The sequence below is a fragment of the Furipterus horrens genome, unplaced genomic scaffold, assembly GCF_987537825.1.
Source record: "Furipterus horrens unplaced genomic scaffold, mFurHor1.1.pri manual_scaffold_5, whole genome shotgun sequence".
NCBI lineage: Eukaryota > Metazoa > Chordata > Mammalia > Chiroptera > Furipteridae > Furipterus > Furipterus horrens.
In genome coordinates, this window is record NW_028327175.1 from 146750271 (window position 1) to 146775771 (window position 25501).

The 25501-nt window shown below is 34.3% G+C and overlaps 1 protein-coding gene across 11 annotated transcripts in view; it reads right to left on the bottom strand.

Annotated features, from left to right (window-relative positions):
• PCDH15 (protocadherin related 15) overlaps positions 1-25501 on the bottom strand; it is a 686961-nt gene that overhangs the window by 227773 nt on the left and 433687 nt on the right. For 10 of the 11 annotated variants that reach the window (XM_090279288.1, XM_090279289.1, XM_090279283.1 and 7 more), the window contains 2 exons: positions 18239-18318; positions 8281-8374 (listed from right to left, as the gene is read on the bottom strand). In XM_090279288.1, the coding sequence (XP_090135414.1) occupies positions 8281-8374; positions 18239-18318 (174 nt within the window). The remainder of the gene's footprint in view (positions 1-8280; positions 8375-18238; positions 18319-25501) is intronic. The other variant, XM_090279287.1, reaches the window with a different exon arrangement.

The window sequence follows — 25501 nt, forward strand, 5'->3', positions numbered from 1 at the left end:
ACAAAGATGTGAAGAAAATAAAACCCTCATGCACTGTTGGTGGAAATGCAGACTGGTGCAGCCACTGTGGAAAACGTTATGGAGTTACTTCAAAAAACTAAAAATGGAACTGCCATGTGAACAACACATTCTATTTCTGGGTATTTATCCAAAGAAACCCTATGTTCATTGCATCTCTACATTCATTGCAGCCTTATTTACAATAGCCAAGATTTGGGAGCAGTCCGAGTGTACATCAGTAGATGAGTGTATTAAAATAAATATGTGGTGCATTTACATAATCGAATACTAGTCGGTCATATAAAATAAGGAAGTTGTATCCTTTGTGACAGTATGTATGGCCAGGAGAGCATTATGCTAAGTGAAATAAGCCAGTCAGAGAAAGACAAATACCCTGTGATTTCACTCATATGTAGATTTTGTGTTTATCTTGATCACATTTTACGCTGGTAAGCTTTTGTTTATACATGCACCCCTTTTTCTCTAAAACATAACATTTTTGTAGTTTTAACCACTTAAGTTTTTCAATATTTACAAATAAAACTAGTACAGTATAAAATACTTAGCTGACATTTTCAAGTAAGCAAATGCTACCAGAAATACTACCTTAGTAATTTTCTGTGTTTACATCTAGAACCATGTGTACCACTAATTAATTACTTTATAACTCTACAGCCTAAGGAAATGGTAAGCAGGTAAATCTACTAGTAATATCTACTACATGCTACATGGTCAATGGTAAATCCCTGGCCTGCTGCGGTCAGAGAATAGTATGTAGGTCAATGACCTATGCATAATTAAGGAATTTATTCATATGTGACTCAGGCTGAAACCTGCTGTCTCTAATCAAAGCCTGAGTACAGCACATGCCCTCTACTTGGTTCTGTCACAGTGTGGGGCAGGTCACAGAAGGCAGAGACCAAAATTAGTAAAAGAAAGGACCATCGGCTGGAAAATGAAAAATCCATTCTGTTATTATATTAAATATTTAACAACATATAAATACAAAGGAGGTGGAAAAAAAGCATGATGAACCTGTACAATAGATTTACCAAACTTCCGCTTTTAAAAACATAGACATGATTTGTCCTAATTTTACATGATACAGGGTGAAAGGCTGAAAAGCTCAGCATAAAGAGAAAGTGAATCAGAAGAGATTTTGCAGCAGTCATGGGAATAAGACTTCCTAGCTAACATGGAGATGAAGCGCTGGCAGGTGCCCCATTCTTTCTGTTGGAATGATTGAACTTCTACACTCTATGAGTAATGGTGCATGAAGTATAGACCAGGCCTCATTCAGATTAAAACCAAACATTCAAACTCTGATTGGATCAAGGTGATCTGCTCCTATTTTAACAGAAGCAAAAGTCAATTCTCTTTTGAGCAATATAACTTTATCCCAAGCCTTTATAATTTTTCATAAGCCATGCCCAGTAGTCATTTAAAAATTACTATGCACAACAGGGGATTCTTGGGTATTGATAATGGCTTATTTGTGTTCTGGTTATATCAGTAAACTTATTCTAAAAAAATTACATCACTATTTAGAATGATTTATAAATACTGCAATATTCTAAAAGTCCAATAAAATTTTACTTACGCTCAGTGGATTGAGCGTCGGCCTGCGAGCTAAGTGTCACTGGTTCGATCTTCCAGTCAGGGCACATCAGAGAAGGAAAACTCTGACTCCAAAAAACCTCCGCTGCCTTGCGGCATACCTCTTCAGGGGAAAGGCTAAGGGAGTAAACCCCGACAGAAAATCCGGAGCCGGAGTCCCTAAGGCAGTTTGACGTTGTAGTCTACACTGGCAACTCCTGCGGCGCACCTGAAGCCAAGCTGTATCGACTCCGTCTTTCCCTTGGACCCTTCAGCTGCGAAGAGAGGGGGGGTCTGCTGCATGGGCAACAGCAGACCCTCCATATCACCCTGCCCAGGCTCTGTAGCTTCAGCTTCACTGGAGAGGACACTCCAGCGTCATCGCAAGATGTCGATTCAACACGGGAGGAGACAGATACCGTGTCACTCCCGAGTCGGACTGCACAGCCATTCTCGGCAGTGCAGATAGACTCTTAAGAAGCTACACCATCGTCTCTCGAGACGGACGGCTGCTGACGAGTCTATACCCAGGAACAATATAAATGCTCATCAATGATTATATAAATTGTGTTTGAGCAATACAATGAATTGATATATAGTAGTACTAAGAATGAATAAACTATTGTTACAAGTAATTACATGGATGAATTTTATAAACATGAGACTAAGTGATAGAAGTACATATTCTGTTTCTCACAACACAATACATACTATATGAGTCCAAGTATGTAAATCCCTCCATTGTGATAGAAGTCAGGATGGGTAACTTTTGTGTGGAAGGTGGAAGAGGAAAGCTGAGCTTCTAGGTTCCAATTAATTTTTGTTTCTTGTTCTGAGTACTAATTATACAGCTAGGTACACTATTTGGAAATACATTAAGCTGCACAATTAGAGTTTGTGTACATTTCTGTATGTGTATCTCCATTAAATCACTTAATTTAAAATATGCATGCACAGAAACAAATTTGTGTGAAGATGTATGTGGATATGTATGGAATCAATTGTTATCTCATAAATAAAAGATATAATTATATTTTCTCCTTTATGTTATTATTTTCATAACAAAGAACAGTTTAACAAATGTCATTTCTTTAACAGTTGTGTTAGATTTAAAACCAGTAAGATATGTGTTTTTACAGTAACAGTAGTTCCCAATTTGCCCAAGGGTGAACAAGACATTAAAATTGACAGCCTGGAGCCAGAATGTATGAGTAGCTGCTCTAGAGTTTAATCACTTTCCTTTATGTTGGTTGGTACTTTTGATGACAGCCTGTATGTGGTTCCCTGTCAATTCGTTTTATTGGTTATTATCCTATTCTTCAAAATTCTCTGACACTGTGGAGAATTGGTCTTTAGTCAAAACTGTAGATTATCACTGGGTAATGAAGAAGAAAACTGGATCACTAAGTAAACTGAGAACTATAAGTTTATCATCTCTGGCTAATAGGAGTTAATGTTTATGAACCATGTAGGTATGATGAGGTCTGCCTGGAAAATCCCAGCCATTGTTAATATAAGAAGAATGGCAAGGAAGGCAAGGACAATGAGCTGGAATGAGCGTGTATGAACAATGATGACTTCATTGTACTTGTCAGTGGGGGAAAGTGGGGATAAACTCTGCTGAGTGAGCATGTCATGTACTGTGTGGCCATCACATTCAAAATGACTAAATGAGTAGAGCAACGAATCTACATCAAATTTTGTATTAAGCTTAAACATTTCTCCATGGAACCTACTTGGATGATTCAGAGAGCTGCAGCTATGGGCAACTGGTGATTGGCAGCTTCATCACTGCAATGCACCTACTCATCCATCATGTCTTGTGCAGTTTTTTTGGCAAAACATCAAATCATCCAGGTGACTCAGTCCCACTAGAGCTCAGATTTTTTCCCCCTGCAACTTATGGCTTTTCCCAAAACTAAAATCACCTTTGAAAGGAAAGAGATTTGAGACAATCCATGAAATTCAAGAGAATACTACAGGGCAGCTCATGGCAATTGAAGGAACTGTGTGAAGCCCTGAAGTGCCTACTTTGAAGGGGACAGAGGTGTCTTTGTCCTATGTAAAATGTTTCTTATATCTTGTATCTTCTTCAATAAATGTCTTTATTTTTCATATTGCAAGGCTGGATACTTTATAGACAAACCTTGTATTTCTCCATATCTTAGTGTATTTTATATAACATAAAGAATACCCATGTCTTTGGCAGACATAGTGGCCTGAAACCACTTGCATCCAACTCACTTGGTTAATCATTAAAAATGAGGAATTCTGAGCTACAAAGTAGATTCTATTCTTTTAAATCTATTGAAATTGTTATAGAGTTAGTTGTAGAACAAAATCACATACATTTTTTGATTGGTTCATAGAGATGGCAATATGTTTTAATATGGATCAGTGCCCTATAGAATGTTTTTGTTTATTATCAAGGATAGAGTCTCAGTTGGTTAAGATTATATACTAGTTTAAAAAATCTTCTGGAAGATTCATTTCAGAAAACACTAAAATATAACCTCTTATTCCCAAGCAAGAAATATAAGTCTGTGATTTTCAAAAAGAATGAATAAGCACTCATTCTTTTTAAAAAAATTATATGGTTATTTCTTCTTATAAAAGTATACACCCAACTAAATCTATCAGCTTTTTTTTTTTTTCAAAAAATACCAGAAACATATATGTTTGGGTCACTATGAATGTCAGAGCAAGGAAAAAAAAATATATATGCAACCATCTGTATTGTGTTCTAAAATTTATTAAACCAACTATATTGAAATCAATTACTTGAATTTCACACAATTTTTCTTGCATAAATATTTTTCCTTTGTTAATGTTTCCTGTTTGTATTGAACAGCTAAATATTCAATTTCTTGATTCAAATTATTTATTTATATTGTCATGTTTAAAAGACATTTAGGGAACAATAATTCATGGCCAAAGAGGCTAAGTTTACTGCCAATCTGAAATTGTAAAACATTGCAAGTGTTCATGTAGAAGTTATAATCAAATAATTCAAGCATAATTTTCAGAGAGCAAAAACCATGATAGAACCAAGCTATCTTTCTTTGAGGGGGAAAACAGTATTGCTGAACACATGGAATCTGGTCAGAATATATACCTTTTAGAGCAACTTCATAGTTTGAACATGGATACTTTCCATTTGGGAATTGACAACTGATAACTTTGTTTTTAAACACATAAAAATTCTGACTACAGTTTGCAACTTATATTTTTACTATGATTTGCATATTTATATCTTTTGCTATGCTACTAGTTGATTGACATAACCACAATCCAAAAGCCCTATTTATTAGTTATCTCTCAACTTGTTGTAGTTACTTATGGATGATAAACTGTAAGAGAAAATATGCCAGGTATGGTTTCCGAAAAAGCGTTGGTTCCCTGGAGAAAGGAGGGCATACTTATCTGGCATTCATCTTTACCTTTAGCTTTTCTGGAATGAAGAATAGATGCTTAGAGTGACAAAACCATTTTCAGAACATTAGGTAATGAGAATGAATAGGAAATTAAACACAATATAAATGACAGAACAGGAAATAGAAAGCAGGCAGCCCTGATGATATTGAGTGCTTGCACAAGCCCTTTATTTATACATTTAGTTTGTAAGTAACAGTTGAAAAATCTGTACATGTAAATGAATATCTCATGTAATGCATTAGTGTAAATATGAAGATTTCTTCAGTTATTATGATTACAAATAAAATCATATTTTCTAGATTTTAGCAATTTATATTTAACTGAAATTACTTGCACATTTATGAAGTTGAATATTCCTTAACAAAACTGCTACTATTCTTCATTACAATATTTTCACCCTTTACCTGAAAAAATCTTTGATTGACCATTTTATGTATTCTAAGTTTCTTAAGCAGTTATATTTTACCTAATTCATTTATAATAATAGTAATTAGGCTAGCTCGCATATGCACCTTTTCTTTTGAAGGAATATACAATTCATTTCCTCTTTTAAGAAGCTTTTGTACTTTATTTCTTTTTTAAATTATTTATGTGTTTGTTTGTTTATTTATTTTTAGAGAGGGGGAAAGGAGAAAGAGAGAGAGAGAAACATCACTGTGTGGTTGCCTCTCACTCGCGCCCTCAACTGGGGACCTGACGTGCAACCTCGTCATGTGCCCTGTCTGGGAATCGAACCAGTGACACTTGGCTCGCAGGCCAACGCTCAAGCCACTGAGCCATAGCAGCCAGGGCCTCTTTTGTACGTTATTTTATTTATTTATTTATTTATTTAAGCAAAACTGATTCCGATCAATATGAGCTAAAAAAGCATTTTATTGGAAAATCTGGGCAAACATTATGAAATTTACAGTTATAATCTGATTAACAATCAAGGGGGGTAATTTTTTTCTTCCACCCTCTTAAGGTTCCTAGCTGGGTCTGAAAATTAAACTGACTAAGATAGATTAAGAGGAAAATGCATACACATTTATTTATCATGTTTTACACAACATGGTAGACCCCTGTATTGAAATGAAGATCCCCCCAAATGGTGAAGCTACTTGCTTTTATGTTAGTTTGAACTAAGAGAAGAAGCTGTGGAAAAATGACTAAACTATTTATAGAGACTAAAGGATGATTACGATTATTTTAGTAAGGTCTGCTAGTTAGCATTCCCTTGATCTCAGCTTCTCACTCCTGGTGATAATGAATATTGCTTTCATCTGGTACAGGAAGGGCATCTTTCATTTAAGAATTCTATATCTTGCTTTTAAGAAAAAAAAGATGGTCACAACATTCTTCCTGTATTTACTGCTTTCCAAGTGCCTTCAATTCAAAATAGTCAATATGCCAAAGTAGCATAATTGGGGGTGATATGCTCTGAACTCCTTCCACAATCAGTGACAACATTAACCTTTAGGAATATGGCTACAATAACAAGAAACTCAAACAACAGTAGCTTAGGCAAAGCAAGCTTATGTGTCTCCAATTAAAAGAAACCAAAATTAGTAGATTGAGACTACACTAGATGTTTTAATAAACTATTTCTTTTTAATCTGTTTTCTTGTCTAAGAAATGTTATTCTTAAGGCCAGGCTTAAAAGGTGCCAGCTAATATTAATAACATTATTTTCTGATTTATATTGTGATGTATATCAACACTATGTATTCTAATTTATTTGTTCTATTCTAATGGTTAACCTGAATGCTCCTTATTAATTTTACTTTACTCTAATTATATTCCTTACTGTATGCTGAATAATTCCCCTCCTCTTTAGAATTTTTTCCTTCAGTTATTTCCTTGCCAAATTACCCATTAAACTTGCACCATAAGTCAAGTTCTTCAATTATTTTCTTCTTGAGACTCCCACTGACTTCCTTACATATTTTAATACAGGGACACTATATTAATCAAGGGTATTAAATATATATATATATATATATATATATATATATATATATAAATCTTAGGTTCTATTTTTCTTTCCTCATCTAATATCTAAGTGTCTTATAGTGACTCCACTATTTACTAAAACTGTTATGAATATCTTATTTTCTATATTTGGTTGTTCAGGTAATGTATGAAAAATAACAAGTAGCTTATAATTGGCCAATTGTAATTAACATATTTAATTAATTATCTCTTTTTTATTTTTAACTAAGGTGATAAAACTGTCTAGGTGTAAATTTGATATGCTTTTATTATGGTAAAAAATTTCTCAATAATCTTCTTCAAATAAGTTTAAAAAGAACATTGTAATCCTCCAAACACTTTATCATATAGATCCAATAAATCATTCTAAGAAAACTGCAGATAGGTCACCATTTGAATTGGGTGATTCTTGCCTATATAGCTATACTAACTTTGAAATTATTTCCAGAGAACAGTGTTATGTTGACCCAGAGCACTTCATAAAAGGAAAAAATAAAGAAAGAAAGAAAAAAAGTAAAACCTGTGGCCTGGAAATGGAGAAAAAAATCATCTAATAATAAAACATGTTGCCAAAAATTGAAATGTTACAGCACTTAAAAATTAGAATTGTGGCTGTTGTGGCTGCTGTTATTTGAAGAATACAGTTGAATTAAAAACAAATTCAAAATGACTCAATGATTCATTTATTCTTAAAACTAATTTTTAAGTCCAGAGGAAATAAAATGCATCTTCTCTACAATTAGGGTCTCCTTTAAACCACTTCAATCATCAAGGATTTGTCAGAATTTTGAGTGCTGCTTACAAATAACCTGTGGAATCAAAAAACTTATTTTCCTAAGTTCTTCAATATATTTATCCACTAATTCCCTGGTAACTCCTCCCCACCCACCAAAAGTAACATTAAAGGAAAAAGGTTCTAACATAGTAAGACTCCCAGAGCACTCTGCTGGTAATGATGGACAGAATCAAATACTTCCTAGACTAAGGTAGATTTCATTTTCCACATAAATTGGGTAAGAATGTAAAGCACAAGAATCTATTCTGCAAGGAAAAGTTGCTTAACACCATAACAGATTGAGTATAGGTTCATCTATTATTAAAAGTCCATTGGAGAAAAGAGTATTTCCCCAAGTCATTTATAAGTAGTTGCTCCAGATAAAAAGAGATTAATTCTCGATTTCATGATAGTGATAAATTCTTTTAGAGTGCAAAGACTGCAAGGTTTGCTCAGAGTCTTTAATAGTATTTTTAAAGCCCTTTCCTAGGGAGAGTACTTACCCCATCCGGCCTGCCATCGTGTGCTGTGACGATGAGAATGTAGCGATCGGTGCTTTCCCTGTCCAGCGCTTTCCCTAAGGTTAGAATCCCAGTACTAGTGACAGAGAAAACAAACAAACGATTAAGACATATATTTTATCACAGGAGTCTTCCTGCTATCCTGATCTACTGTTGATATGTTTTTCCCCTTCAGTAAACACATCTTGAGTGTTTAAGATGTATGAATCTAGAATTCGTGTTGAAAATTGTAAAAAAGCTCTTCAGGCTGCTGAGCTTCTTAGCAAAAATGAAAAATTACTAAACTGAATAAGTAAATTGAGTTAATTCTCTATGTTCCAAAAAAAAAAAAAAATACTTAATTCACTCCAAGAAGAAAGATTTATCTCTTGTTTGTGATTATTTTTAAGGTAAAGACTCCATTACAGCAGTTTCATAATCCTTTGAGTCAAGTAATGGTTTCTTATAACTAACCTATTGCACCATTCCAATTCATTGTTACACATGTACCCTTAATCAAACTGCAAACACACAAATCCCATCTTTGACAAATTCTAGTGATTAAAATTTATTTTTCTTCTTTTATAATTTCAAAATAATTGAGGCTTATCATAGAAATACAGAAAGTATACAGTGAAGTATTAAAACTTTTATAAGTATTTCTTTGTAATATTTCTTTTTATTCTCTATTATAATCATATTTAAATACATTACAATTGTTTCAAAAGATAAATCAGACTCCATGTTTTTTATTCTTTAAAAAAATGTATAAGCATTTACTCTTTCATTTGACAGTTAATAAAAACAAACCATTTTGTCAATACACCAGTAATTTTAGCATTATGCTATTCTTTTTTAAGTTAGGTGTCTCTTAAGTTAACTTATTATGTATAATGGGAGATGAACAGCCTCCAGGAAAATTCTCATACTTTGAATATTTTTAATACTACTTCTTACCATTATATTATTGAGCATAAATGCTTCTAACTATTTACATCTTTATTCTCCAATTTAATTTGTTTTATAACAGTTTGGTCTCATACAATTCTCTCTGAGACAAGTTCTACATCTATGCTTAGATATTATGATCTGACACTGTACATGGTATTTTCACTAAGGCCAAAAAGCTTCTACTGTGGAGGAAATATTACATTAATATAAGAAAATATTAAAATATGTATCAACAATAAAAACATAATTTATTTCTTATTGATAAAAGGCTTTTATTTTAATTCAATTTCAATTATTGTTATAGGGAAATTTAAGCAATTAATACCACATCTGGTAGTTGAGTACCTGAAGTCAACACTAATGAATCAAAATCAGTCTCATTTACTGTGTTTTATATTTTGTTGCTGTTCATATGGACTTAATAAATGTTCTAAGCATATGGTATGGCTATGAAAAAACTGACTTTGCTTCTTGTACATTTTTAAATGCTTTATCAAAATAACTGAAAACCAATTCCTAGGGTAGTTCATAACAATCAGGTTTGGATCAACTACCCACACCACAGATGGTTCAGATAACCTCATTCCAAAATGACATTCAAAGAGAAGAATATAACATTTATTGCTTCTGAGACTTATTCACAAGTAACTTAAGAAACAGGAAATATGAAAACCTCATCATAGTATATAAAACAAAGAAGAAAATTGAGTTATTCTTTTTCATTTTCCCCCTCAGTTTTAAGTTCAAGACTCTATGTTCTTTCCTCTACAATGAATAAGCAAATCACTAGACATTTCTATAGTATTTCCATTTATAGACATTTTATACATAAAGAGCTAATTTTTCATGGGCTGGTAATTATTATCATGATAGTCCTTTGCCTAAGATAACATGTACCTGTATCCCAATGTAGTAGGCTGTGTACAGAGTACTTTGGACAGAGAGAGAGAAAAAAGAATAGCTAGTATCTTTTGTTATTCATGTCTGAAAGAGTAGTTCATGAGTGCACACAAGCATCCTTTCATGAAATTCCAGAAATAACTGGCAAGGAGGAATCTTAATAATGGTTAGATTGAAGTTACAGAGTAGGATACATTAAGGTACATTTATGAACAGAGTAAATCTTTTAAGTACATATATTAAAAACATGTAAGAATCGCTTTTAATAAAACATCAATAATAGTGCTATTTAAATTTTACAGGATTGAAAACTTATTGCACAAGATTGATATCAATGAAAATGGTTAAGTAGGTAGCTCCAAGAGAAGATCTCTCCATAAAACATTGAAAAATGAAGCAGAAAGTGTCAGAACAAACTTTGATAGAACTCTGAAGAACAGTCAAAGGTCGACAATAACCAAATAAAGGCAGAATCAAGAAAAATGCAACTTAAAATGGTGAGAAAGATTTGTGGCATTTTTACTATTCTTTGTCCCCAGTCCCTGGCTTAGAGTAGCTTTGAAGATGGCAGTCAACATTCTTACTGTCACATTCTGGTCCCTGTTTCTGGAAGGAGCAGAGCTATCCTTATTCCCAAAGATCTGTGTTTGTCTATTTGAACTAATCTAGAGGCTGTCTGAAGATACAATACATGGGCTTGTCTTTGTTTTGTCTAACTCATAACTCACTCATGTCAGAAAAGCAGTGAGCATTTCTGGAAATGTTGTAAGGAAAGGAGCAACCAGAAGCCAAGGAGCAACCCAAGGCAAAACATACAGGTAAGGCATACAATATAACTCCAGAAGCCTGGAGGGAAAAACTTAGTAGACAGTTTTTGGAAATTAGGGCATTTTAAAGTGCTCATGTATACTGGGGAACAGAATAAAACTGACAGTCCAGAGATAAACCCATACATCTGTGATCAATTGATTTTAACAAAGATGCCAAAATCATTCAATAGGGAAAGAATAGTCTCTTCAACAAATGATGCTGGGGTAATTGGAAACTGTAAAACTGTGAAATTGGACAGCCTTACACCATATGTGGTAAAAATTAAGTCAAAATGAAACAACAATCTAAATATAAGGACTCAAACCATAAAAGTCTAAACAAAAGCATGTAGGGAACCACTTCTCATGGTTTAGGGAATTGTAGCCCCGGCCTGAGCATGACTGCTGCCGACACCCCATCTGGGCTTGTCTTTAAGTCTCAACATAAGGCTGCGCAGGAGACATAACCGAAAGCCACTCAGAGGGTTTCGGTGGGAACTGGATTTGAAGAATGCTTATTATGCTTTAGAACTTGCTCTGCTTTCTTTATCATTAATGTAACATAAACAATCTCTAGCAAGGAAAGTATGAAACTTTGCACCTACTGCCAGTGTGGCGTCAAGATGTTTGATAGACCCTGACACAGACTGGTCACTGTACCCTCTGTACTAGTACATGTAATCTGTTACTGTCAACTGTAATCCTAATGCCTGCAAACTATTGATGATTCATGAATCTTGACCTTGTACCTCTCATGTGTATCCTCCTTAATAAAAGGCATGAGGGAAGAAGGTCTAATGGCTGTTCTCCACTAGAGAGAGCAGCCACCTTCCTTCCCCCAGACATAATGAAATGTCCTGGGTAAAAGTTTGTTCCGCTGTGGTCACGAAGCCTCTGCTGGACAGAGCAACTTCCAACCGAGCCTAGGGTGTGTGAGGCACATCCATCCACCTCAGAAGCATAGGGGAAATTTTTAATAAATCTGGATTTGACAATCCATGCTTAAATATGACATCAGAAGCATGAGCTGTCAAAAAAAATATGCATTAAATGACATTACTAATAAAGTGAATACAATTACAATATAGGAGAAGATATATCCAATAGCAGTTTGGTTCCCTAAACATATATGGAATTTTAACAATTCAATAACCAAAAGACAAACAACCCATTTTAAAAGTAGGCAAAGGATATGAATAGATATTTCTCCAAATGCATCTACAGAGAGCAAACAAGCACATGAAAAGTTGTTTAACACCTTTAGTCATCAAGGTAATACAAATGAAAACTACAATGAAATACCACGTCACACCTTATTAGAATGGCCATAATTAACAAAACCAAACAAAACATATGAGAAAATAGCATGTTGATGAAGATGTGGAGGAATTTAAACCCTTGTATATTACTGGTGGGAATGTAAAATGGTTCAACCACTGTGGGGAAGTTTGGCAGTTCCTCAGAAAGTAGACATAGAATTACAATATTACTGAACAATTCCAGTTCTGAGTATATAACTAAGAAATTGAAAATTGATACTTCAACACATGCACATATATGTACATAGTAGTGTATTCATAATAGTCAAAACCTATAAATACTGTCTAAATGCCCATCAATTTATGAATGGATAAACAAATTGTTGTCTGTGCATACAATGCAGTATTATACATTTATCAAGAGGAATGAGGTACTGATACATGCTTCAACATATCATAACATGAGGCTTATTTAATAAGCCAGACACAAAAGGTCACATGTGTCATTCCATTTTATACGAAATATCCAGAATAGATAAATCCAGAGAGATAGAACAAAATTGTTGTTTGCTTGGGGCTTACAGAAAGGGTAAAGGGGGAATAAATGCTTAATAGGCTTGAGTTTTCTTTTGGAATGATGAATGTATTTTGTAAGTAGATGAATTGGTAATCGTACAACATTGTGATTCCGTTAAATGCCACTGCATTGTTAACTCCAAAATGGTATTTTATGCTATGTACATTTCAACTCAATTCCATTAGTTATATTAAACAGAATTTCCTCAGGCTATATTCCTGAAATGTACTAAGATTTACAAATTCAAACTCTTTAGACCATGAGGTGGATTGCCTAACCATAAAAAATGGTGTTCAAAAGTTAGATAATGTAAATAACAAATAGTAGAGAGTACTTACTTCCAAACAAACCAAGAGGCTAGCATTTAAAACCTGCTTCTATAATAAGTAACTGTTTTCCCAAATTGCCTTGTTTATTAGAAAATATTATAGTTGCAGCATTATGGACTGAGAGACTGTCACACGGTTTTCATGCTTTCTGTTCTATGCTTCCTTTAAACTTTTGAATACATTTTTCTAGTTGCAATTTAACATCATTTACACTTATAAATGTTGGAACCTTATAAGTGACAGATATAGCACGTTGCTTTGGACATTGTGTTTCAGGCCTAACAATACTATTTAGAGAGATTAGAGAATACTTCACAATTTGTGGTCGCTTCAAGTTTCATATGGCATTCCACGTGAAATAGTAACTAGCGATTCACAAACACAGACTGACAGAAACAGTCAGGTACTGGTAGGAATTTGAGGAAAAAAATGATGGTGGAATAAACTAAGGTGGCAGAGTGAAGGGTGTAAGAAGTAGTTTGATTTGAGCATAAATTTTGAAAGTAGAACTGATAGAAAATAGAATGTATATTATCTTCCTTATATTGTTAATGTCCAATATAATCATAAAGCTTGAACTGATATGAACAACAAACTTTTAGTGTCAAAATGAATTTAACCACATAGAAAAGGAATAAAAATTTCAGTGAATATTTAAAAATTTGAAATAAACTTCTAACAAGGAACATAAATAACACTTCAGGTTTCTTCAGTTTAACAGCCTTTAAGAGTTACATTACATACCCTTTGCTACAATGATGACAATCTATAAAAATTCCTCAACCTCTTGCAATAAATAACTTTAATATTTTGCCATTATACTTATTTAAAAAGTTTACTTGTATCTGGTTTAAATGTGTATTTATATGTGAATGTCTACTGAATAAACAGTTGCTGAATTATATGCAACTATCAACACAGGCACTATAAAACTATAAAAATAATGCCTTACACTACAGAATCATAAAGATTTGGCCATATAATACATCATATTGAATGATCTTCATAACAAATGGTTGTCATTTTTAAGAAACAAGAACTTTTACTCAAAAAAGTGAGGTCTTTCTGCCTATTTGGCTACTCCAGTCATTACAATATATTTAACAATTCAACACTTCGTAAATCCATACTAACATTAAAATTAGTATTCATTACTACTAATATTTTTAAATAATTACAAAAATGTTTGGCATATTGTATCAATGGAAAAAGTTAAAATAATACTATTATAATGATGATCATTGCTAAACTTTGCATCATGGCATACAATAACAATATTTAAAGTAAACAAAGACATGTACCTTGGTTTAAAGAAATAAATTATAACCAATAATACTGTTGTATGAATTTCAGTGTCTAATAAGAGAGAGAGTTATTTCCTTGATATTACTTTTTTGAAACAGTACCTGAATTATTCTAATCCTTACAATTTACAGAGAAGTGGTGGCACAAATTTGCACAAATACTCTAGAACTTTCAGAGAGAGAAGGAATTGAAACTTCAATTTTTCCCCATTTCAAATGTACTGAAATGTATTGCTAATGGTCTAGGCTAGCCTATAAATATCAATAGGAACACAGTAGTGAGGAGGCCGAGGTAAAATGAGCATGTGATAGAAAGCAATGGGCCCTGTTTCCTGCACCTGAAATCAGGAACAATCTAAACAAAACCATGCAGTCACACCAGGGACCTGCCCTATTCTCGCTGCGAAGGGGGTGAAGAATATACACCAATTATGCCTCTTTGGGATATTGGTTATTTTAAGCTGGTTATTTTTTAGAAACAAATGACTCAGGAAGAAACTCTGACCTTCCTCTTAACTGCTTAAAAGAATTTAGATAGAGGACTTGCCCCAGGCAGGGAGCTATTATTATAGACAACTATGGTTTAATATGTGTTAGGTGTTATAGGTAGGAATGAACCTAGCAAGCTCCATTTGATCAAAATCTTCCTTGTGTCCTGTTATTAAAATGACCCAGCAGACATTTGTTTACCAATTCCATCTCCATGCGAATTACCTTACCCACTTGAAGTTCCCAACAACTATCACACCCTTTCCTCTTTTGTTCAAGATAGTATACAAACCTCAACTGCCTGATTTGTCCTCAGGCCCCATGTTCTTATGGAATCTCTACAAGTACAAACATAATCAAAGTTTTTTATATTGTCCCATTAATCTGTCTCATTTCAATTTAATTCTCAGCACAGCCAGAAGAGCTAAAAGATGAAGGGAAGTTTTCTATTCCTCCACCCCAGAAGCAGTTTGCATTTAAGGAGATAGCTGTAGGAATTGTCCTAAGAGCTGTAGTATTAAGAACTGAGGTCCGTTTCATCAAAGAGGATGCTGCATGGACATCTTTCACATCTTAAAGAACTTTTGTACCCCAGCTAGGTGACCCTGGTTTTGAAAGCAGAGAGGAGAAAAGTAGAAGAGAAATGGTTGCTAGGGTAACGGAACAAGTGGGGAATTTCTTTTGTAAAATTGGTGTCTCATCAGATTTCACAACCAGCAGCTGTAAAATCCCTCAGCATCAAAGGAAAAACAGGAATGTAAATTTTCAACAAAGAAAGGCCCGGGCTTCCTGCTTAGCAGGACAGGTGAAAAATTTTCACCGTTGTCTCTCTCTCACTCTCTTTTTACAGTTTTACTAAAGTATAATTTGCATATCATCAAATTCACCCATTTAGGTGTATAATTCAATAAATTTTAGTATATTTTCAGTTTTTCAAACGTCACCGCGATCAGTTTTAGAACATTTTCATCACTGTATCTATTAGCAGTCACTTAGTCACTCCCTTTTCTCTGCATAACCAGCCTCACATAAACACTAGTCTACTTTTTGACTATAAGTTTGCCTATTCTGGGTATTTCATACAAATGGAATCATATCATATGTGGTCTTGTGAATGACTTCTTTCACTTAGCATAATGTTCTTAACTTTCATCCATGTTGTAGCATGTTTCAGTGCCTCATTCTCCTTTATTGGAAAATATATCTTATTGTGTGGATATCTGTTACATAATCCATTTACCTGTAGACTGCCATTCAGGTTGTTTCCATATTTTGGTATTTTAAATATTCACTAATTCTGTTATGCACTTTTTGTGTGTAACTTTTTATGTGGATGTATGTTTTTACTTCTCTTGAGTAGATGTGAGTGGAATGGCTGTGTTATACGGTAACTCTATGTTTACTATCTAGAGAAAATAAGTTGTTTTCCAGAGTGCACATTTTACATTCCACTAGAAATATATGATGAGTCTCCACATACTCATCAATCTTTGTTACTTCCTTTCCTTTTCATTAGAGCCATTCTAAGAGGGTGTGAAGTGGTATCTCATGATTTTAATTTGCATTTCCCTAGTGACTAGTGATTATGAGCATATTTCCATCTGTTTATTGGTCATTCATATATCTTTTTTGTAGAAACATTTATTTAAATTATCTGTTTTTATTTGGATTGGTTCTGGTTTTTGAGTTTTAATAGTTTTTATAAATGTCTGCATGTATATGTGTGTGTGTGTGTGTGTGTGTGTGTGTGTGTGTGTATATATATATATATATATATATATATACTTGATAGAGGTTCCTTATCATATACATTATTTTAAAACATTTTCTCTCAGTCTGTGGGTTGTATTTCCCCTTCTTGGTGGTGTACTTTGGAGCACATTTGTTTTTCAAATTTTGATGAAATCCAACTTATCAGTCTTCTCGGTAATCACTTGTGCTTATTATGGCATATCTAAGAAAGCATTGTTTAATCTAAATCATACAGATTTACATCTGCATTTTCTTCTCAGAGTTATATCCACTTTGAGATAATTTTTATGAATAGTATAAGGTTCAGATTCAACTTAATTATTTTGCATGCTGTATCAGCTTCATTTGTTGAAAGGATTATTCTTTCCTTTTTAGATAGTCTTTGTCCATTGTTTTTGGAAATTAATTGACCATAAATATTAGGAGCTATTTCTGGACCCTTAAATTTATCCCAGTAGTCTATACATCTGTTCTTATACCTGTATTACACAGGCTTGATTACTGTTAAAGTGGCCTTTAATTTTTTTTTTTTTTTTAATGATGATCGTAAATTATAGCTCATGTATGATTTGTAAATACCTGTGGGGGAATTCAGAACAGTTAAGTCTTTCCAATTTTTAAATGGAGGTTTATTCATCTACGAAGTCTAAAAGTTTGGGAAATCCAGTTTTCAGGCATATTAAAACATGGTTGTAGCATTCTATTTAATGTAAAATAGCATCTGTTCTTCACAAGACCAAGGGACAACACAGGATTCCCTTGATTGAGATCATGTACCACATGTTTCTGAGATTGAAGTGGTGTTTAGCTCATTTGTCAAATTTTTCATTTTATAATCATGGGCTATGTTTAGGTTTCTATTCTTTCAGGGAGTAAAGCCATTCATGACCACACAGAAAACATCAGACAGGTAGCAAGTGCAGCTCTTGAAGGACCAACCATATGTGACAGCAAAACATCAACTTTGCTATTACAAAAGGAAGCAAATGATCTCTCTGCAAACCTCAATTTCTTCTTAATGCCTGCTCCCAGTTTTCTCAATAGTTATCGCGAACATTATGTTTGATATGTTCAGAGAGGTGAGTAGAATAACACTTACGTAGACCACAAAGTAACTTAGCATGGACGTGCAACATTTTTGTTAACTTTTTAGAATATACCTACATTATTCAAAAATTAAATGATGCTTTTTGGCAGTACTTTAAATGTGTTTGAATTACACTCTGCCTCACAAAATTCCCTTTAAATGAACAATTTAGTGCCAAGTTACTCTTTATAGAAATGTCCTTGTTATTAGGAGTAGCTGACATGCTTAAAGGGATCTAATTAATCTCAGGTTATGCCTGCAAAGGAAATGTTTCCACCTCAGTGGATTTTACCTAGTAAAAATGTTTAAAATAAATACACTCTGGTAAAATTTCTGAATTCAGAATTATACCCTCCCTCGAGCTTCTCATTAATATACATTAAAAAATTATAAATAGAACTACAAACAACTGAAAGCCTCTGATTAGAAGTCTGTTCTGTTACTACTGGTACATTAACATTTAAAAAAGAAAAGGTAATAAATCCAGAAATTATTTTAACTTACGTTTCTGAAAGATTGAAAATTCGTTGAGGATCTCCTTTCTCAATGGCATACGTTATTGGATCTCCTTCTCGATCAGTTGCCTTCAGAGAGAAAACATAATTCAATTAACAAGTGATTGATATGGTTTTCATTCAGTATAGCATAGAATATCTGTGATACTCTTATAGCATAAATATTAAAAATTGAGCTAATGGCAAGATATAAAATAAAGAATTTCATATGTGATCCCAGAGGTTCTTTTTATGTATCTGAAAATAGTAACAATGAATGAGAATATCTTCTAAATGTTTATCTAATACTACCGGTAGGGAAATACAGTAATGATTTTCCTAAGGTTTTTGTATTTAATTTTGCATGAGTCGATCTCTACAATTTAAACAAACGTGTTAAGTTCTACATAAATATTTACACTGTAGAAAAATCATTTAATCCATGTCTTTCTTTTTCTGCTCAGAATATATAAAATCAAAAAAGCATAAATAGAGCCAGGAAGCTTGAATTTAAAACTAGATTCACTTATTAATTCTGTGATTATTTTCCCATTTCTCCATTGATAAAATAAAATCTATAGTACAAAAGTTAATAGATGTTAGAAGTTTTCATTGAAATTACCTATGTTGAGGCACACAGACTATAACATCTGCCATATTATAAGTTTCCAATAAATATTATCCTTTTTCCCCCTCTTTTACTCAAGTTAGAGAGACAAAAGTCTATAGCTTCTGACTTTGAGTTCTGGGTTTATCATACCCAAAATAAAGACACACTCTAATTTGTGACACTGGACAATGGAATTTGATCTTCTAAAGTATTCTTTAATTTCCTTTGCTAATGAACCCTTAAATCCCATTATGGAAGATATGAGTGAAGACAGAATTTTGGATGATACAAAAGGGATGTTAGAAGGATTTACCTAAGTATGACCCAGGGAGAAAGGAAATATCTGAAATGGCTAGAGGAATTTTATTTACAGGCTACTGGCCCAGCAGAGATATTAACATTACTAACAGGTACTGCCCTTAAGATGGTATAGGGGTAGTTGAGTGGATTCCTTTCAATGATTAGACAATTTAAAGCCTGAGTGTGAACTCCCAGGCCCAGACCAGTAGGGAGGCTCTGTTTCTACAGGTAGATCAGATGGCTTTGACATGCATTGCATAGCCCTTCCTGTTCATAGAAGAACAGTTCTATTAGTTACCACAGCTAATGAATGGCCAGACTTCTCCTTTGGACTACTTAAACTCCAGAGTCCAAGGACAGTTGAATAATCACAGATGATATTTACAAGGTGCCAGGTTCTGTGGGAGAAGTTTTCCAGATCTACTTTAATATTTAATACTATTTTTATGGGATGAGATCACTGTAAATGTGGTGTCAATTTATTTATACAAGTTGTTATTGTGTTATGTTACTAAAATAATAAGAATTCTTAGATGAGTCTCTATTTTTTTCAGCCAAATTAATTACTTTCAACCCTTCAGGTACTTTAAAATATTTCTTAATTTTTTTAACTATTGAAATATCTTAGGCTTTTAAGGATTGTGAGAACCAATAATCTTATTACTTTACTTTAATGTGAGGTTATGTCCATATTGAAAACTTTAAGACCCAGGATTTAGGAGGAACTCCTTAGTTGATTGTGTTCTTTCTTTTATCCTCTTAGTCAATTCTTTATTGTTATTTCAGGAACTGTGACAAATGGTGTAGTAATTAGGGAGGATTCATAATTTATCAGTCAACTAAACCATGTGGAATGGTATATTCTAGAAGATGGTTCTTAAATTTATCCATTACAAGTGTCAGCTTTAGTATAAATACTATATATCTCTATTTGTCAATATATAAAGGAAGAAATAACACATAAAACAAATGATGTGAGAAATCAGCAGAAGCAATGATTCTTGGAGTGTTAAGATTTAATCCTGTGCATATATGCATCATAAAATATATTTGTAAAATCATTAGAAAAATTTTTTCTAATCATGACTCTAGCCAGTCTTATGTAAATGATGGGCAGAAATTTTATGTAATATTGCATAGTGAATCTTTAAGTTAAAATCAGAAGATGTATTTCATACATTTTCTTATTTAAGCCTCATAGTAGCCTCATAGATAAATGGAAAATACAAAACATTTAAATTATTTTACTTTTTTTCTGTTACCATTCCCATTAGAGTTCTTTACAAATTATTTAATTGGTAGATATACCTTTTATATTGATAATAGTAACTGATTAATCTTTAAGAAGCAGATTGTAGTACAGATTTCTTGTGTTTTATTTTTGGACTTTTCAAAATAATAAGATATGTTCAGAAAGTATCAAGCCATGTAATATGGAGAATAGAGACATTCATTGAAGAAGATACAAGAAACATTGTACACAGGACAATGACGCCTCAGTCACCTTCAAAGTAGGCACCTTGGGACCTCACACAGTTCTCACAAACAGTATCAGCTGCCTTGTTGTATTTTTCTGAATCTCATTGACAGTCTGAAATCTCTTCCATTTCAAAGGTGATTTTAGTTTTGAGAAAAGCCAAAAGATGCAGGGTGTCAAATCTGGGTTATGGGGACGAGGGGGCAGAGGCTGAGTCACCTGGGTGATTGATATTTTGCCAAAAAACTACATGAGACATGATGACTGAGTGAGTATGTTGTCATGATGAAGCTGCCAATTACAAGTTGACCATAGTTGTAACCTTCTGAATCACCCAAATAGGTTCTGTGGAGAAATGTTCAAGCTTAATGCAAAATTTGATGCAGATTAGTTGCTCTACTCACTCAGTCATTTTGAATGTGATGGCCACACAGTACACATGCTCACTCAATGGTGTCTACCACCCCCACTGACTAGTACAGTGAAGCCATCATTGTTCACACATGCTCATTCCAGCCCACTTTCCTTGGCTGCCAGGTTACATCGATGTTGCGCAAACCATTCCTGTTATATTAACAGTGGGTGCACTTTTTCCAGACTGACCTTGTATAACATAATAATTACTCATCTTTAGCCCAAAAACATTTTCTATATTTTTATTTTTATAAGTCGGGTCAAATCTGAGCCCTTTGTTAAAGGTCTGAGAGAAGGTATGGTAGCATGCTTCTTCCTGGGCCTTCTCATCTAGTTTACTGGGTAGGCTCTGGAGCCAGCCACCTGGGTTCCAGATCTGTTGCACCATCCCCTCTCAGGCAAGATACCCAACTACAAAATAAAGATAATAGGAATACTTATCGTCCTCACTCATTAATTCAATAAGTATTTATCGAACATTATACTGTGTTAAACACAGGGGCTTCAAAGTAAACAACAGAAAAAAATCTTCCTTTGTCCAGTTTATATTGTAGTAGAAAGAGATAGAGAAAAACAATTGTTAAAATTTATAGTTTTCAGATATAAGTAAATGATACTGAAATATAAAATAATTCAGAAAAGACAGAAAGGGTGGGCACAGAGAAGGTTTTCATATACATATGTGATCAAGAAAATTTGAAAATGTGGTACAGTAAACACTTGTAAAGGGTAAGAGAGCATGTCATGTAGAGACAAGCACTCCTGGCAAAGAACATGATGAGTGAAAAGGACATGAGGCAGACACATGCCTAGGCAGTTGAAGAACAGTAGCAACTGGCTCCTATTTTTTATTTGGCCTCATATAAACAACATAATGTTAAATACATAACTCAGGTTACATGACTTAATGTAGCTCACTTGGAATAGCTAGCTGTAATGGAATTTAGTCATTGGTTTGCTGACATATGTTTAGCAACATGATAAATTAAGATAAAGCTAGTTGTTTTTTTTGTTTGGTTTTTTTTTTTGGCTTAAAGGACAAAAATATCTTTAAAAATCAAAGCAACTATTCTTTCTAGTTTGTTCAACCAAATTAATCACTGCTTCAAAATTTAAGCCACTCATTTTTCAGAAGCACCAATAGGGACGCAAATGTACTAAACAATGTGCTTAGACACTGGCACATAGGAATTTTGAAAAAAAAAAATCTTCACTAAACTAATATTCTGTTCATGTTAAAGATGAATGCAGCCATCACATACCATCTGGTAGAGTACATGTTATAAACACAGAATGATTCTATACATTTCATAGGACATTAAGACAAAGTACCTGCTCTTACTGATTCTGAAATAGATAAAAAAGTCAGTGGATTTAGACAATTTTTTCTTTTCTCACTCAGGCAAACAAATTATGATTTATATTATTAATCTATTTGAGAACAAGTATTGCAGTTGTCAGTTCAATAAGGCAGAGTACCCAAAATTGTGTGCTGCCACTGTTGGTGTTAAATTATTGGCCCTTTAACAAAATGTTAACTTTTTAAAACATTTTATTTTTTTATTGTTGTATTATTACAGTTGTCCCAATTTTCCCCATTGGTCTCCACTGCCCTGCCCACCTCCGACTCCCACAGTCAATCCCAACCCTGCTGTCTATGTCCGTGGGTCATTTATACTTGTTCCTTGACTAGACCCTTCCCTTTCTTTTCCCCTTCCTCCCCCTCACCCATTCCCTCTGGTCACTGTCAGTCTGTTCCTTGTTTCTATGCCTCTGGTTCTACTTTGCTCATTTGTTTGTTTTGTTCATTAGGTCCCTGTATTAGGGGAGATTATATGGTATTTGTCTTTCACCACCTGGCTTGTTTCACTAAGCATAATTCTCTCTAGTTCCATCCATGTTGTCACAAATGGTAGAAATTCCTTCTCCCTTTCTGCTGTATAGTATTCCATTGTGTAAATGTACCACAGTTTTTTGATCTACTCTTACTGGTAGGCACTTAGGCTGTTTCCAGCACTTGACTATTGTAAATAGCACTGCTATGAACATAGGGGTGCATAGGTTCTTTTGAGTTGGTGTTTCAGGATTCTTAGGGTACAAACCCAGCAGTGGAATTGCTGGATCAAAACACAGTTCCATTTTTAGTTTTTTGAGGTAATTTCCCCATTGTTTTCCACAGTGGTTGCACCAGTCTGCATTCCCACCAAGAGTGCACTAGGGTTCTATTTTCTCCACATCCTTGTCAGCACTTATTGTTAATGATGGTCATTGTGACTGGTGTGAGGTGGTATTTCATTGTAGTCTAAATTTGCATCTCTCTGTTGGACAGCGACGATGGAAATTCTTTCATATGCTATAGGCCCTATGTATGTCCTCCTTGGAGAAGTGTCTGTTAAGGACCTTTGCCCAATTTTTAATTGGATTGTATGTCTTCTTGGTGTTGAGTCATGAGTTCTTTATGTTCTGGAGGTAAAACCCTTGTCTGAGGTATCATTGGCAAATATGTTTTCCCATATGGCTGGTTCTCTTTTCATTGTGCTGATGTTTTGTTTAGCCATGCAGAAGTTTTTAGTTTGATGTAGTCACATTTGTTTATTCTTTCTTTTACTTCCATTGCCTTAGGAGAGATATTGGCAAAAATGTTGATGCATGGGATATCTGAAATTTTCCTGCCTATGCTTTCCTTTAGGATATTTGTGGTGTCATGGCTTACATTTAAGTCTTTGATCCATCTTGAGTTTATTCTGGTGTATTGTGTAAGTTGGTAGTCTAGTTTCATTTTTTTACATGCACCTGTTCAGATCTTCCAATGCCATTAATTAAAAAGGTTATTTTAACTCTATTTTATGCTCCTGCCATCTTTGTCAAATATTAATTGACCATAGACACATGGGTTTATTTCCAGGTTCTCTATTCTGTTCATTGTTCTCTGTTTCTCTTCTTATGCCAGTAGCAGACTGTTTTGATTACAGTGGCCTTGTAATATAGCTTGATATCAGATATTGTGATCCCTCCCATTTTGTTCTTCTTTCTTAAGGTTGCTGGTATTACTTAGGGTCATTTTTGCTTCCATATAAATTTTTTAAATATTTGTCCTAAATCTGTAAAATATGACATTGGTATTTTAATAGGGATTGCATTGAATCTATAGATTGCTTTGGGTAATATGGATATTTTAATGATGTTAATTCTTCCAATTCACGAACGTGGTATTTGCTTCCTTTTACTTGTATCTCCTTTAATTTTTTTCTTCAGTGTTATGTAGTTTTCAAAGTACAGATCCTTTAACTCCTTATTAAGTTTATTCCTAGGTACCTTATTTTTCTTGTTACTATAGTAATGGGACTTTTCCCCTAGTTTATATTTCTGATATTTCATTATATGTGCACAAAAATGCCTTTGAGTTGTGAATATTGACTTGGTATCCCTGGCTGGTTTAGCTCAGTGGATTGAGCGTCGGCCTGCAAGCTAAGTGTCGCTGGTTCGATCTTCCAGTCAGGGCACATCAGAGAAGGAAAACTCTGACTCCAAAAAACCTCCGCTGCCTTGCGGCATACCTCTTCAGGGGAAAGGCTAAGGGAGTAAACCCCGACAGAAAATCCGGAGCCGGAGTCCCAAAGGCGGTTCGACGTTGTAGTCAACACCGGCAACTCCTGCGGCGCACCTGAAACCAAGCTGTATTGACTCCGTCTTTCCCTTGGACCCTTCAGCTGCGAAGAGAGGGGGGGTCTGCTGCATGGGCAACAGCAGACCCTCCATATCACCCTGCCCAGGCTCTGTAGCTTCAGCTTCGCTGGAGAGGACACTCCAGCGTCATCGCAAGATGTCGATTCAACACGGGAGGAGACAGATACCGTGTCACTCCCGAGTCGGACTGCACAGCCATTCTCGGCGGTGCAGATAGACTCTTGAGAAGTTACACCATCGTCTCTCAAGACGGACGGCTGCCGACGACGATCCCACTATTTTGCCAAATTCATTTAGTAGGTCAAGTGGTTTTCTGGTGCAACCTATAGGGTTTTCTACATGTCATCTGCAAATAATGAGTTTTACTTCTTTTCTTTCCCATTTAGATGCCTTTTATTTCTTTTTCTTCTCTGATCACTGTAGCTAGAACTTCCAATACTACGTTGAATAAAAGTGCAAAGAGTAGACACTCTTGTCTTGTTCCTGATCTTAGCGGGAAATATCTCAGGTTTTGCCCATTGAGTATGATGTTGGCTGTAATTTTCTCATATATGGCCTTTATTATGTGGAGGTATGCTCCCTCTACTCCCACTTTGCTGAGTGTTCTTTATCATAAATGGGTGCTGGATTTCATCAGATGCTTTTTCAGCATCTATTAATATGATCATGTGATTTTTGTCTTTCATTTTGTCTATATAGTATATTACATTTATTTATTTGCAAATATTATACCATCTTTGCATGCCTGGAATGAATCCTACTTGATCATGATATATGATCTTTTA